This window comes from Myotis myotis, unplaced genomic scaffold (genome assembly GCF_014108235.1).
Source record: "Myotis myotis isolate mMyoMyo1 unplaced genomic scaffold, mMyoMyo1.p scaffold_m19_p_11, whole genome shotgun sequence".
NCBI lineage: Eukaryota > Metazoa > Chordata > Mammalia > Chiroptera > Vespertilionidae > Myotis > Myotis myotis.
Window position 1 is genome coordinate 4,961,678 of NW_023416315.1, and position 13,735 is coordinate 4,975,412.

General features: G+C 45.1%; 2 protein-coding genes across 4 annotated transcripts; one reads left to right on the plus strand and one right to left on the minus strand.

Annotated features, from left to right (window-relative positions):
- Positions 1–294: 294 nt before the first annotated feature.
- On the minus strand, positions 295–4,802 carry DNAJB9 (DnaJ heat shock protein family (Hsp40) member B9). The gene is made up of 3 exons (XM_036327306.1): positions 4,653–4,802; positions 2,916–3,142; positions 295–1,759 (listed from the first exon to the last, which is right to left on the minus strand). Exons 2-3 carry the CDS (start codon positions 3,130–3,132, stop codon positions 1,317–1,319), a joined length of 660 nt encoding a protein of 219 aa, XP_036183199.1. The 5' UTR covers positions 3,133–3,142; positions 4,653–4,802; the 3' UTR covers positions 295–1,316.
- A 108-nt stretch (positions 4,803–4,910) lies between these two features.
- THAP5 (THAP domain containing 5) lies at positions 4,911–12,911 on the plus strand. Of its 3 annotated transcripts, none has more exons than XM_036327304.1 (3): positions 4,911–5,101; positions 9,465–9,657; positions 10,212–12,911. In XM_036327304.1, exons 1-3 carry the CDS (start codon positions 5,022–5,024, stop codon positions 11,118–11,120), a joined length of 1,182 nt encoding a protein of 393 aa, XP_036183197.1. In that variant the 5' UTR covers positions 4,911–5,021; the 3' UTR covers positions 11,121–12,911. The 3 variants fall into 3 exon arrangements, with proteins under 3 accessions (XP_036183197.1, XP_036183196.1, XP_036183198.1); XM_036327303.1 differs by lacking the exon at positions 4,911–5,101 and adding an exon at positions 5,184–5,616; XM_036327305.1 differs by lacking the exon at positions 4,911–5,101 and adding an exon at positions 9,194–9,349.
- The last annotated feature ends 824 nt before the right edge of the window (positions 12,912–13,735 follow it).

Sequence of the window (13,735 nt, forward strand, 5' to 3'; positions counted from 1 at the left end):
TCCAGGAAATTAAAGTACGTAAATATAAACTGACCTTCAATGATCATTACCAAGTGGAGTTTTATGCTTTTCCCAGCCTGGTCTAAAGAGGAATGACTCCGTGGCATGAATACCTGGTTCCTAGCAAGCAAAATACACCAAAAATATAATTCACAAAAATCTTCAAACTACCAAAATATGTGAGGGGAGATGAAAGAAAGCAAGATAACTTCTGGAATATGGTTTGCGATCAGCGTAAGCATACCTTCAGAATTGCAGAGTAAAGTTTTAACAAAGAAATGACACAAGAGAATATTATATTGTAAATATTGTATTTTTCTCACTCACACACATTGTATGAGACATTTACTACTTTTAAAATGTATCCATAGGATTAATACTCATATGGAGTATAATGTGGGAAAGTGCGGAACTAAAGAAATAAGTCTATCTGAAAACAAAAGCACACATTTCTTAGAATTTAAAAATATTGCACATAATAAGGTTGCGCCGAAATTACTGTTTTTATGAACAGAATGAGGTATTAGTCAATTCCTAGATAAAGATGAGTGCAAAGAAGAGGAAACACACACACACAAAAACATAAATCCGTATTAAGACATAGAGAGCCAACAATTAAGAAAGAAATGTGAAAAGATATGTGAAGTAGCTATGATTCCAACCTTACAAAATCATTAGCCAGGGGCCAAACACGTAACAATCTCTTGGCAATATTTCACAACTTCCCAACTCTTTTCAGCACAAGTGACTATGAGCAGCACAATCATTTCCTTTACTCCAAATGGCCCCGTGGTAAATATTAAGCCACGCCCTTCCTGAAATGTTCAGTGGAAGTTTACCAAGGCACTGCTCTCACTTAACGACTCACTGTCCAGTTCCACGTACACTCAGCAACTCATGTCAGCCCTGCTACAGAGCATGCAATTTCAAGTTAGCAAAGGTTTCACTGCAAAATCATTCAAGTTCATACAACTTAAATCTAAAATAAATTTAAGAGTTTAACCTTTAAATATAAATCAGGCAAACTCATTCCTTTCTTGGTAATAAAACTGGCCACAGGTGGAGAAAAAAGACCAGGCAAAATTACATCTCTGTTTTCTTTTTCAAGACCCTTTACTAATCAGAGAAATTAATAATTAACAATTTCTCTACTAACTGAACGTTAATTTGTCAAAAACAATTTAAATATATTTAACAGCTGTATCAAGTTAAGTGAAATCATGCACTTGTCAAAATAGTTCACAGAAAACTGTCCTGCATCATAGATATTGAAGAACAGTCAACTAGCTGGGCTTTGTGAGAACCAAGAACATGAACTACTGTCCTGAACAGTCAGTGTATGTAGTGACCATGTTTCCTCTGCGCTGAGTGACAGTCCTACAGTGCTTGCTAGATCCATGGAATCTATTCTCAGGGTGCCGGCCAGTGGGGTCAAAGCCACTGAAAGAGAACATCTTCTCCATATCTTCAAACACGTCATCAAACAGTCCTCCTCCGAAAGAAAACTCCTGGAAGTGATGCCTCTGTCGACTAGAGCCATCCTGGCGTGTCTGGAAGTGATTTTCAAAGTGCTTCTTAGACCGAGTGTTTTGGTTTTGACCAAAAAAACCGAAGTCTTTGAATAAGTCATCGAAATTGAAGTTAAATGACTGCTCGAAAGGACTTCCACTACCTCTCTGTCCTTTGCCATTAGTGAAAGCACTGTGTCCAAGAGAGTCATACTCTCTTCGCCTATTAGCATCTGACAGTGTTTCATAGGCTGAAAGAAATAAAGATACTTTAGTAACTGAAGGTAATCAAGATTACATACCTCTTCAATAAGTACATTCAACTCTATTTTAGAGGCTTTCACATGATAAGTAAAACCAAAGTATACAAAAATAAGAATAAATGGCCAACAAAATGAGACCCGAGGCAGGAAGGCATGGAACAGATTGATATACCTTGATGTGGGTTGGGGGACAAGAAGAGATAAACCAAAGGACTTATATGCATACCCCATGGACATGGGCAATATGGTGGTGAAGACCTGGGGGTGGGAGGGAGGAGGAACCAGGAGGCAGGGGGTAGGGGAGAGAAATAGGAGATAGCTGTAATACTATCAACAATAAAAAATATTCTAAAAAAAAGAATAAAGTTAAAATTACAAAAAGCAGAACTTCATCTTGTTCATTGCATACTATAAGCAGTTAGCACAATGCATGCTCCTAGTAAGTATCCAATAAATATTTGTTAAATGAATGCTACCATTGCTACAAATAAATGGGGGCAACAATCACAGTTATTCTTCGTATTATTTGTGTAAAATCATTACTTCTATTAAAGAATTTGATGGTCAATATAATGAATTAAGAGGAATTCAGATTTTTCACTTCTGTGCTAGTTAAATATTTAACTCCAACCCCTTACTCAGTTAACTCCACCCATTGATGACTGAATGTTCAGGAGATGCAATTTATTTTAGAACTGGTCTTAAGTAAAAATTTGTTTCATACTTTTCCTTTAACGACAAATCTGGCTTTGTAATGTAGATCAAGGAAGGCAGAAAAAAAATACCAAGGCATTTCAGTCTATTTAAATTTTTTACATCGAATATTTTTTTATATTTAATCTCCATACTTAAACATTGTTTCACAAGTTAGTTTATAAGTATTGGGTACCAAAAATTCCTTTTGACACAGAAACAATAAGCAATTTGACAAATAATAAAATCAATTTTCAACACATTTAGATCTGTATGCCAATAAGAACAATACCACCATTTTATCCACCCTTTCAGGAATCAGTTATCCGCTATGTTGAAATGTAGCTCTGCCCCACCCTCTCCCATCTCCGTCTTCAGTACAGACACTCTCCTTAGCTATGGCTCCTTTACTGTTAACACTCGTGAGCCTCGGAGTCAGGCACTGACTCACCTTCTGCAATCTCCCTGAACTTTGCTTCCGCATCAGGGCTCTTATTTTTGTCCGGATGGTACTTCATGGCCAATTTGTGAAAGGCCTTCTTGATTTGGCGCTCCGATGCCGATTTTGGCAAACCTAAGATATCATAGTAGCTTTTGGAGGCCAGAATTAATTCCGTTATCATTAAAATGCAGATGGCAAAAGTGAAAACCGACTGGGGAGTAGCCATTTCCAAAATCCTGAAAGAGAAAAGGCAGACAATGTTATCCTGGAGCTCACCCTAAGACTTCCTTCCAAGAGAAACCCGATAAACTTGTAGGGCACAGGGCAGCCTGCCCCTGACCCCGTTCCTGCCTTTATCCGGACTCCCCCGTCCTGGCCCTGGCTGTCACCTCCGCAAGAGCAAATGGGATGCGGCCGCATTGAGAAAAACATGTGTCTGCCTGTCCGCCAACAGAGACCCACACAGACACAGAAATACCCCACAACTGACTTTCCCCGGTTAATGTTGTGGGAAAAGATGGACAACCCGGACAATATCCTTTAAAAGGACCTCAAGCTTCAGGAATTCATGCTCTGCGGGACTGAGAACAGCAGTTCAGCTTCAGGGAAAAGGGAGAAGCGCTCCATCCGCCTGAATCAGTGGTCCTTTCCCCGCCGCGAAGCTCCCGGCCCGCACTTCCCCGGGGGACCCCGGGCTGCCCACGCCGAACCTCAGCCGCACAGCAAGGCCAGGGCGGCGACGCGGGGAAGGCAGGCATCTTCCCAGCTGTCGGGTCCCCAGGATTAAACACGGTCAACACGTCTGGGGCCCCGCAGTGAGCAGAATGCAGACCCTGAGGTTCCGGCGGAGGCTGCTGGCAGCTTCCCGGAGGCCGGGCAGGCAGTTCCCTAACCTTGGGGGAGCTCAGCTCCGTCCTCGCGGGTGCAGACGTCGCGAGGGAGGAGGGGTGCGCAGCCCAGGGGTCCCCGACACCCGATGATGACATCCGCGGCTGACGAAAGACACCGGGGTCAGGGGAGACGCCTGCCGTCCTCCCCCGCGGCCCTCGCGGGGCGTGATGAGCAGGTGGATCCCTGCTCCCCGCCCTCAGTCACGGCCACGGGCACCCAGGGGTCAAGCACGAACTCCGGGCTTAGAGGGCACAGCCGAGGCCGCGGTTCTGCGGGGGGTCCCGGGCGCAGGGCGGGTGTCGGGCCCGCGGAAAGCACCGTGTAGGCGTAACAAACGCCATTCCCGTCGCCACCGAAGGTCTGACCCTTTCTAGGAGCCGGACTTCTGCATCGCACCGACTTCCATGCCCGAGAGGGGCCCGCCCGACGGCAGCCCGGGTACGACACCGGAGGCGGCGGCCCGCAGGGTGGGACGGTGCAGCCTCCCCTTGAGGCGCCGACCCACGCCCCGCCCGTCCCGGCGCCGCCTCCGGGGAGACCGCCGCCCCGGCTCCCTTCCCCGGACCAGCGGTCCGACGCCCCTACGCGACGCGCACTCCTCAGCGGTTCGACCGCCCCTCCTCCCCATAACCTCCCTCAAGGGCCCCAGGCCGCCCCGAGCCCTCCGGCCACCGCGGGGGACCAGGAGGCCGAGTCAGCCTACAAAGGCCGCCCCAGGCCCGGGACGCGCCAAACCCCGCGCCCCCCGGCGGCCGCCGCTGCGACGGGCTTCGCACAGCGGCTCGGCCCGGCCCCTCACTCGGCCAGGAGTCCCCCCGGAGCCAGAGCGCGCCCCGCGGCCGCTGGGACACCTACCTCGCCCTCCTGCCTTCACCGCCACCGCGTTCCCTCTCCGCCGGCTCCCGACTGGCGCGCGGCCGCGTCCCACCGCCTAAGACCTACACGAAACGCTCCCCCATTGGCTCCTGCCGCACCACGTGACCGTGGCGCCCTACGCGCACGTGGAAAACTGTTGTTGCTGTTCAGCCTATGCGTCACTTCCGGATCCACCCCCCCGAGGGGGCGGTGCTGAAGCCCGCAGAAGCGGAAGTGACTCGCCGTGGACGGTGTCTTCCTCTACCCCGTCCGCGCGCAGGCGCGGTGGCGCGGGCGGCCTGGGGTTGAGGAGGAGGGCCCGCCTGTGCCGGAGTCCGCCGGGTCTCCCTCGCGGGCCGCGCCGGAGCGATGCCTCGCTATTGCGCAGCGATTTGCTGTAAGAACCGGCGGGGACGGAACAGTAAGGACCGCAAGCTGAGTTTTTACCCGTGAGTAGTCCCTAGAGCAGAAGTGTCAGCCTTGCCTTGGGGCCGCGGGGTTAGGGCGTTTGGGGTCGGGGTTCGGGGTATCCCAGGGCGCGGCCTGGCCCTGCGGGAGCGGGGCGTGAAGGCTCGAGCTCTGTCTGGACGCGCCCTCGCTAGGCCAGGACGCCGGGCCCGCTACGGGGACAGGGGCCTGTTGGGGTGACAGCGCCCGGGAAACAGACAGGTCTGCGAGTTGGTTCTCAGAGCGGTGCCCCGCCTCCCCGGACCCATTGCATGGACCTCACACCTGCCCACCGGGAGGGGGCACTCCAGGTCCGTTACCCGCCGCGAGCTGGGACGTGGCTGTCCTTTAATGCCTTCCCCGAGGAAACGGGGCCTTTCCGGACCGAGTGGGTGGGGGCAGAGCCAGCATTGGAACCTGCCTCCTGCTCCTGCTCGGGCTCTGGATGCGATGCCGGCTTCATTCACACGGAGAACCGGGCGTTATGCCCAGTACGGAGGCCACCAGATATTTCCAGGCAAGTCCATCCTCGTTCTTCGGAAGAACCAGAAGGCAGTCTTGGGTCCTAGTTTGTAGAGCCCACACTTGGTAGGTTCGGATCCTGGCCTCACCCACCCGCGAATGACTTCAACCCGCTGGGCTTATGACCGCTCCTCTGTGAAGGGACTGGAGCTATAATGGTTCCTAACTCAGAATATTCTGTTTCCTTTTTTCCTGTGTTTGAAAATAGTTCACTTAGCTCTAACCCAACCTCCTCTCTTCAATTACCCCCCCCCCCCCACACACACACACACTTATTTTCTGAAGCCTGTTTACTTCAGGCCTGAAGCTCCCTGTTCAGGAATGACAAAGCCTAAGGCACATGGTTGGGATTGGGGGTGGTGGATGGAGAGCCCTGCTTTTTGTATGGAAAACCTTATGTTGTTACTATTTTTTAAAAGTAGGAGATTATTATGTAACTAGAGGCCTGGTGTACAAAAATTTGTACACTGGGCGGGGGGGGGGGTCCCTCAGCCGGGCCTGTGCCCTCTCGCAGTCTGGGACCCCTCGGGAGATTACGACCTGCTGGCTTAGGTCTGCTTCCGGGTGGCAGGGGGCAGGCCCAATCCCTATGTGCAGCCCCTGGTCGGGCTCAGAGCAGGGCCGATTGGGGAGTTGGGGCGCCGCCACCTGTCATGCACAGAGCAGGGCGGATTGGGAGGTTGTGATGCCACCCTCAGTCACGCACAGAGCAGGGCCTATCAGGGGGTTGGGGCGCTGCCCCCTGTCACGCACAGAGCAGGACTGATCAGGGGGTTGGGGCGCTGCACCCTGTCACGCACAGAGCAGGGCCGATCAGGGGGTTGGGGAGCTCCCCCTTGTCATGCACAGAGCAGGGTCAATCAGGGGGTTGGGGAGCTCCCCCCTGTCACGCACAGAGCAGGGCCCATCAGGGGGTTGAGGAGCTCACCCGTCACTCACAGAGTAGGGCCGATAGGGGAGTTGGGGCACCGCCCCCTGTCACAGAGCAGGGCCGATCAGGGGGTTGGGGTGCCGCCCTCTATCACCCACAGAGCAGGGCCAATCAGGGGGTTGGGGCGCCGCCACTGTCACACTCAGGGCAGGGCCGATGGGGAGGTTATGGCTCTACCCCATCACACACAGAGCAGGGCCCGTGCGGGGAGGGGGTTGGGGCGCCGCCACTGTCACACTCAGGGCAGGGCCGATGGGGAGGTTATGGCTTTACCCCATCACACACAGAGCAGGGCCCGTGCGGGGAGGGGGTTGGGGCGCCGCCCTCTATCACCCACAGAGCAGGGCTGATCAGGGGGTTGGGGCGCTGCCACTCTCACACTCAGGGCAGGGCCGATCAGGGGGTTGGGGTGCCTTCCCCTGTCAGGAACAGAGCAGGGCCGATAGGGAGGTTCTGGCCCTGCCCCCTGTCACCCACAGAGCCACAGGGCGATCAGGGGGTTTGGGCGCTGCCCCCTGTCACGCTGACCCCGGTGGCGGGAGGCCTCTCGGCTCCGCTGATCCTGGTGCTGGGAGGCCTCGTGGCTCCGCTGATCCCAGTGCTGGGAGGCATATTACCCTTTTACTATATAGAATAGAGGCCTGGTGCATGGGTGGGGCTGGCTGGTTTGCCCTGAAGGGTGTCCTGGATCAGGGTGGGGGTCCCCACTGGGGTGCCTGGCCAGCCTGGATGAGGGAATGATGGCTGTTTGCAGCTGGTCACACACCCTTCAGGGTAGGCGTCCCCACTGGGGTGCCTGGCCAGTCTGGGTGAGGGGCTGAGGGCTGTTTTCAGGCTGGGACTGAAGCTCCCAACTGCTCCTTTTTTTCTTTTTCTTTTTTTATTCTGGGCCAGCTTTAGCCTGGCTCCAGCTCCGAGGCTTCTGCTGCTGAAAGCAGATATCTGGTTTGTTTAGGTTCTATAATCGAAACTCTGTATCAACTCCAGCTCTGAGATCCCAGCTCACTGAAAGCTGGTTTCTGGGGTTTTGTTTAGCTTCTATATTTGTAACTATGTTTCAAACTGCAGGCTCAGAGGCCGGCAAGGCAGGCGGGGAACGTTGCAGTCCTCCGTCACTGAAGCAAGCAAACCTCATGTTCAGTTTAAGCTGCCTGGCTGCCAGCCGCCATCTTGGCTGGCAGTTAATTTGCATATCACCCTGATTAGCCAATGGGAAGGGTAGCGGTCGTACACCAATTACCATGTTTCTCTTTTATTAGATAGGATATGTGTCTTGGGATGTGTTCTTGTAAAATCATTGAAAGAAAAATAAATGACTGTTAAGTGTTTAATACAGTTTAATCCAAATCCATTTACCTATTTAGGCTGGCAGGAAAAAGTTTTCTGTAAAAGTCTGCCGTTAGTCTAGTTTTGCCTATAAGAAACATTGCCGCCTGCCAGAGCTTACTCTAAAGTAAGGCCACTGTTAGTACACGTATAAAGAGCTCTCAACTTTCTCTGTCTTTTCTATTTCATTCGTTTCATATTATAAAATAGATCTGAGTCTGTCTTTTCTCAAGGACATGTTTTGTTCTTGTGTCATTTTCTCTTTCAGAACTTGAATTTTAGAGTTCCCAGTTCATTGGTTATAGGAAGCCTAGGAATGTTGGACTATATTACATGTGGATAGAATTGAGGGTGATTCTGGTAAAGAGAATGGAATATTAGTATTTTATAAGCCTGGGTGTTCATTTTATTGTCAGCTAAACCATTTGTTAGAGTTAACTTCTCCTTGTTTTAAAAATATTAACATAGCCCAGCTGGTGTGGCTCAGTGGTTGAGCTTCAACCTGTGAATCGAGAGGTCAAGGTTTGATTCCTGGTCAGGGCACGTGCCCGGGTTACTGGCTCAATCCCCAGTAGGGGGCGTGCAGGAGGCAGCCGATCAATGATTCTCTCTCATCATTGATGTTTCTATCTCTCCCTCTCTCTTCCTCGCTCTGAAATCAATAAAAATATATTTAAGTATACACACATACACACACACACACACACACACACATACACACACACACTAGAGGCCCCATGCATGAATACCTGCACTGGTGGGCCGGCTATTGGGAGGGGCCACAGTAGGTTGGCTGGACGGCCCTGCCCCCATAGGGCCAGTTGGCTGGCCACAGTGCTTGTCATAACTGGTTGTTTGGCTTTTATATATATACATATATATAAACATAAATAAGAGCCTAAAGCTTAATATTTTTAAACATTATAGACAAGAAATTGTTTCATCTGTCGTATTAGTATGAAATACATTTGAATAGGGCTTTGTAGTTTATACAAAGCTCTTTCCTAGTTCTAGGCCAGTGATGGCGAACCTATGACACGCGTGTCTGAGGTGGCACGCGAACTCATTTTTTTGGTTGATTTTTCTTTGTTAAATGGCATTTAAATATATAAAATAAATATCAAAAATATAAGTCTTTGTTTTACTATGATTGCAAATATTAAAAAATTTCTATATGTGACACGGCACCAGAGTTAAGTTAGGGTTTTTCAAAATGCTGACACGCTGAGCTCAAAAAAGGTTCGCCATCACTGTTCTAGGCAAACTACACAACAAAATAAAAATAGAACATAATTCACAGAAAATATGAATAGATTTTATTTTTTGTTGGGAGACGTGTTTATTTGAGGGACTCTGAGCTTTGTTTTACCAGCCCTTCTGCTCAGACAAAGCTTTGCCTGCACATCTTCCATCTTCGTCTTCTTCGCTGCAGAGCTGATGTGGTGTAATTGTCACGAAGGTGCTCATATGTGTGAGTTTGGTTGCCTTGCTCTTGCAGCACTTGATGCATAAATTACCTATACACGCAGGCCTGGAATCTGGCAAAATTGTAAAACTATAGCAAAATTTTCCTTTTTTAATTTCAGGTTTCCTCTACATGACAAAGAAAGACTTGGAAAATGGTTAAAGAACATGAAACGAGATTCATGGATGCCCAGTAAATACCAGTTCCTGTGTAGTGACCATTTCACTCCTGACTCTCTTGACATCAGATGGGGGATTCGATATTTGAAACAAACTGCAATTCCAACAATATTTTCTTTGCCTGAAGACAGTCAGGTATTGGAGGCGGGGCAAGAGGGGAGAAAGCGGAAGGGGGGGGGTGGGGATTGCAGGGTGGCAGGTAATTGGGTGGAAGGCGGGAGAGGGAAAGAAAGATAAGTGCTGGGGAAACAGACACTTGAGCAAAAGAAAACTGATGCTTTTACTAAACATGATAATTTTTTAAAACTTTAAACTATTGTGAAGCATAGCTTAAGGGGAGCAAAAACAATAGCAGACGTAAGTCATTAACTCGTAAGTTGATGATCTAAGATATTTGTACTGGTCTTTTGAGTGATCTGAAATGTTTTCATCATATACTGAGGATGCTAAATGCTTTTTAAAAAACACTTGAAAGTCTACTTGAATTACATAGTTAGAATTTTTTTTTAACTGAAGAAATTGGCTTGGCCAATATACTGCTTAAAGTTGTAATTAAGTATTAAACACTGACTAATAAGAGAACAAGCCTAATAAGGACATCTTTTTTAGTATTTGAAAATATACTAAAAATATATTTTAGTATATACTAAAAATATATAAAAATAATATTTGAAAATATTATTTTCTAGGAAAGAGACCCTTCCAAAAACAACTGTCAGAAGAAAAAAATAGAGTATGAGAAAGACGTGTGCCTGAAAGCCAAGTCACAAGAATCATTTGCATCAAAAGAGCCAAAGAAAAATACAGTTAATACAGGAGTCCTCCCTGAACATGCAGAATCACTGCATTCATCTGCGTTGGTGAAGCCACCAGCTCCAAAAGCAGGAAGTATACACAATAACATATTAACTCTTAATCTAGTTAAACTGGAAGACACTGGAAAACCAGAATCTACCTTGGAAACATCAATTAACCAAGACATAGGTGGTTTTCACACATCTTTTGAGAATCTAAATTCGACAACTGTTACTTTGACAACTTCAAATTCAGAAAGTATTCAGCAGTCTTTGGAAACCCAAGAAGTGCTTGAAATAACTACCAATCATCTTGCTAATCCAAACGTTACAAATAATTCAGTGGAAATTAAGTCAGCCCAGGAACATTCATTCTTACTCGGCACCATTACCCAAACGGTTGAAGAATTAAACCCAAATAAAGAGTCTGTCATTGCCATCTATGTACCCACAGAGAGTTCCAAACCTACAATTAATCCTTCTCTGCCTGTCCAAAAAGAAACTGTAGAAATGGAAGACACAGACAGTGAAGACTGCTGTAAGGAGCTAGACTATGAGACAGGAGTCTTACAACTTGAACATTCTTACTGCAGACAGGATATAAATAAGGAGCATCTTTGGCAGAAAGTCTGTAAACTACATTCAAAGATTACTCTTCTTGAGCTACAAGAGCAACAGACTCTAGGGAGATTGAAGTCTTTGGAAGCTCTTATAAGGCAGCTAAAACAGGAGAACTGGCTCTCTGAAGAAAATGTCAAGATCATAGAAAACCATTTCACAACATATGAAGTTACTATGATATAAAGACATCTCAAAGCTATGACTTTTATGTAAGCATTTTGCAGCCAAACCAGATTATATGTAAAGTGAACTTTTTCCTGCATAAATTTCTCTGCTTAACGAAGGTCAAAAAGTGCCCTAACATTATGAACTGTGTCCTGTTCTTATAGTGCTCATTTTTTTTTTTTTAGAAAAACTAGAGTGTTGTTGCACTATAGATAAAAAGTTCTATTACTGGGTCATTTCCAAATTAGAGTTAAAATATAGTGAATAAGTAATATGAGTTTGTCCTAAAATGAGAGAACACAGATATGGTAAAAAATAAAATAAAAATAAAAATAAATGAAAGGAAAATAACAAGCCCAGAATAAAAGGATCAGGCCTGGTTCTATCGTTGGCATATGACTTAGGCAAGTTATTTATCAAGATTGAGCCTCAGTCTCTAACCTGTAGAATAAGGGCACTAATGAGGTCTGTTCCCTTATAGTTCCTTCCTGTTCCAGATACTTTTACTAGAACAACTTTTCTATAAGGTAATCTATACTTACATAATACTGGGTGTGGGCCAGAATTTGAAATTACTAACAATTGAATTATCCTCAATATTTGTGGAATTCTATGCTGTTTGACCTTTTGGCTAAAGTTATCCATAATAACAAAAGGAAAATATTCCTTTTATAATTTGATTTCAGTTGGACTAAAATGAGGAACCACCATTAGTCCAGTTCTTAGGAAAGGCACTTTAAACTTAAAAGAATGTGTATTTCAGTACCTTATATGAGGTTGCCCATCATTATACATAGTCATTTAAACTTCTTCACACCCTATATTTAAGATTATAATTTATAAACCAAAAATTTCAATGAGGTTCATTTTTTAAATATATATTACTATATTTTAGAAATCAGTTTGTATCTATTTAATATGTATAGCTTTTTAAAATGTGTGCTTGTGTTATTTTTAAATTCCAGAATAATAGAGTAATACTTAATACTATACATTCCCACTTAAGAATATTTTATTAAAATTTATATGCAAGAAATTATAGATATGTCATGATGATCTTCAGGAGAGAAGTAGGAAAAATCAGTAATGAGATGTAAACAAAAAATACTGCATATATTCATATAAATTTAAGAAAAAATATAAAAGCAAAAACTGGTAAGAATGTGAAAAATCAGTGATCTCTTCAAATTGGCAGTTAGTATAATTAAATATGTTACTGTTTATGGTATAGAGCAAGTTTCTATAAATCTGATTCTTAGTGTGTTTTTTTAAATTAGGTTGGCAAACAACATTTTCTTTTGTTCAAGATAAAAATGCTATTATCTTGAGGAACAGTTTTGACAAATCTATAAGGTAGCAATTATGTTTTTGGTCCTGGAAAATAGGAGCTCAATAAATATTAGTGTACTGTACAGCAAATAGTATACCAACAGTTCTGTAAATGCATGGTGATTATTTTTGGCTGTTGCTTACTTTTTTCAGGCTAATAAAAGTAGTTTGTGTTATATGAATATATGTTAGCTAGTTATAAAAAGTTGATTAGAGGTATTCTTATTGGGTCACCATGGGGGAAAAACTTAACATTTTACATAAATTAAGAAATTTGGTAGATTTAATATGTTACTTTTAAGTATTCCCATGTTGCATTTTGCTAATACTTCTTTAAAATTAATACAGATGAAAATGGCCTTTGTAAATCATCTAAAAATGTTACAACTCAGTTTATCACTGTATACATTGTAACTTCTATTTGTTTAAAGTTATTTAGCTTTATTTCTTTAAACTTAATAAATCATAATATTTAAGATATTTGCTTGGCTTGTCTATATTCAGTTTTGGATGTTCTTAACCTGATAATCTCTAAATGATTTGGGGGCGTTCTAGCCAAGTTTATTTTTTACTGGATTATTATAGGAGTCACTTAGCTAATTTTCAGTCCCCCACTTCCATATCATCCTGACTGCTGTCAGCTTTTACCCTGAGCTATAAATCTGTCACGCACACACCGCTTAACTATGTTATTTCATATTTCCTGGAAAATAAAATTTAATGTTCAAAGTACAGAGTGTCAAAAAAGTAAATTCATAGATTAAATTTTCTTGATTATTGGACAAAAATTGCTTAAGATGACTGAACTATAATTCAGAATGCACAGTGATATATAGGACCGTCCTCACTGAAGCAGGAGCCAGTGTCGGAGCAAGCCTAATCTTTTTTCTGTGCATGGTTCAGGTGTTCCATTAGTTAAAATGCATAGCATTTGAATATGCACAACAGACTAGAATATCATGAATATGGAATAAGTACTTTTATTGAGCTTGCTAACTTGCTTAGTCTGGTTGAGAATGAACTCACTGACATGAGACGAGAACGCATCTGCACCATTGATGAACAAGGAGTCAGCTCCGTGGTGTGGTGGTAAAATAACGAGTTTTTGAGGGAGTGAGAAGGGAAGGGCTCAATATTCAGGCTTTTCAAAGAATCCCCAGAAAGTCACTAAATAAAGCATGCCCTCTCCTCTTTGGAAGATGAGTATGTTCAGGAGACACTTGTTTGCCTTGCTAACATTTGGTGCTTTGGAGTCTGAAACACCTTTCGGCACATGGACTTTCAGTGCACCTGTTTGGTTTCAT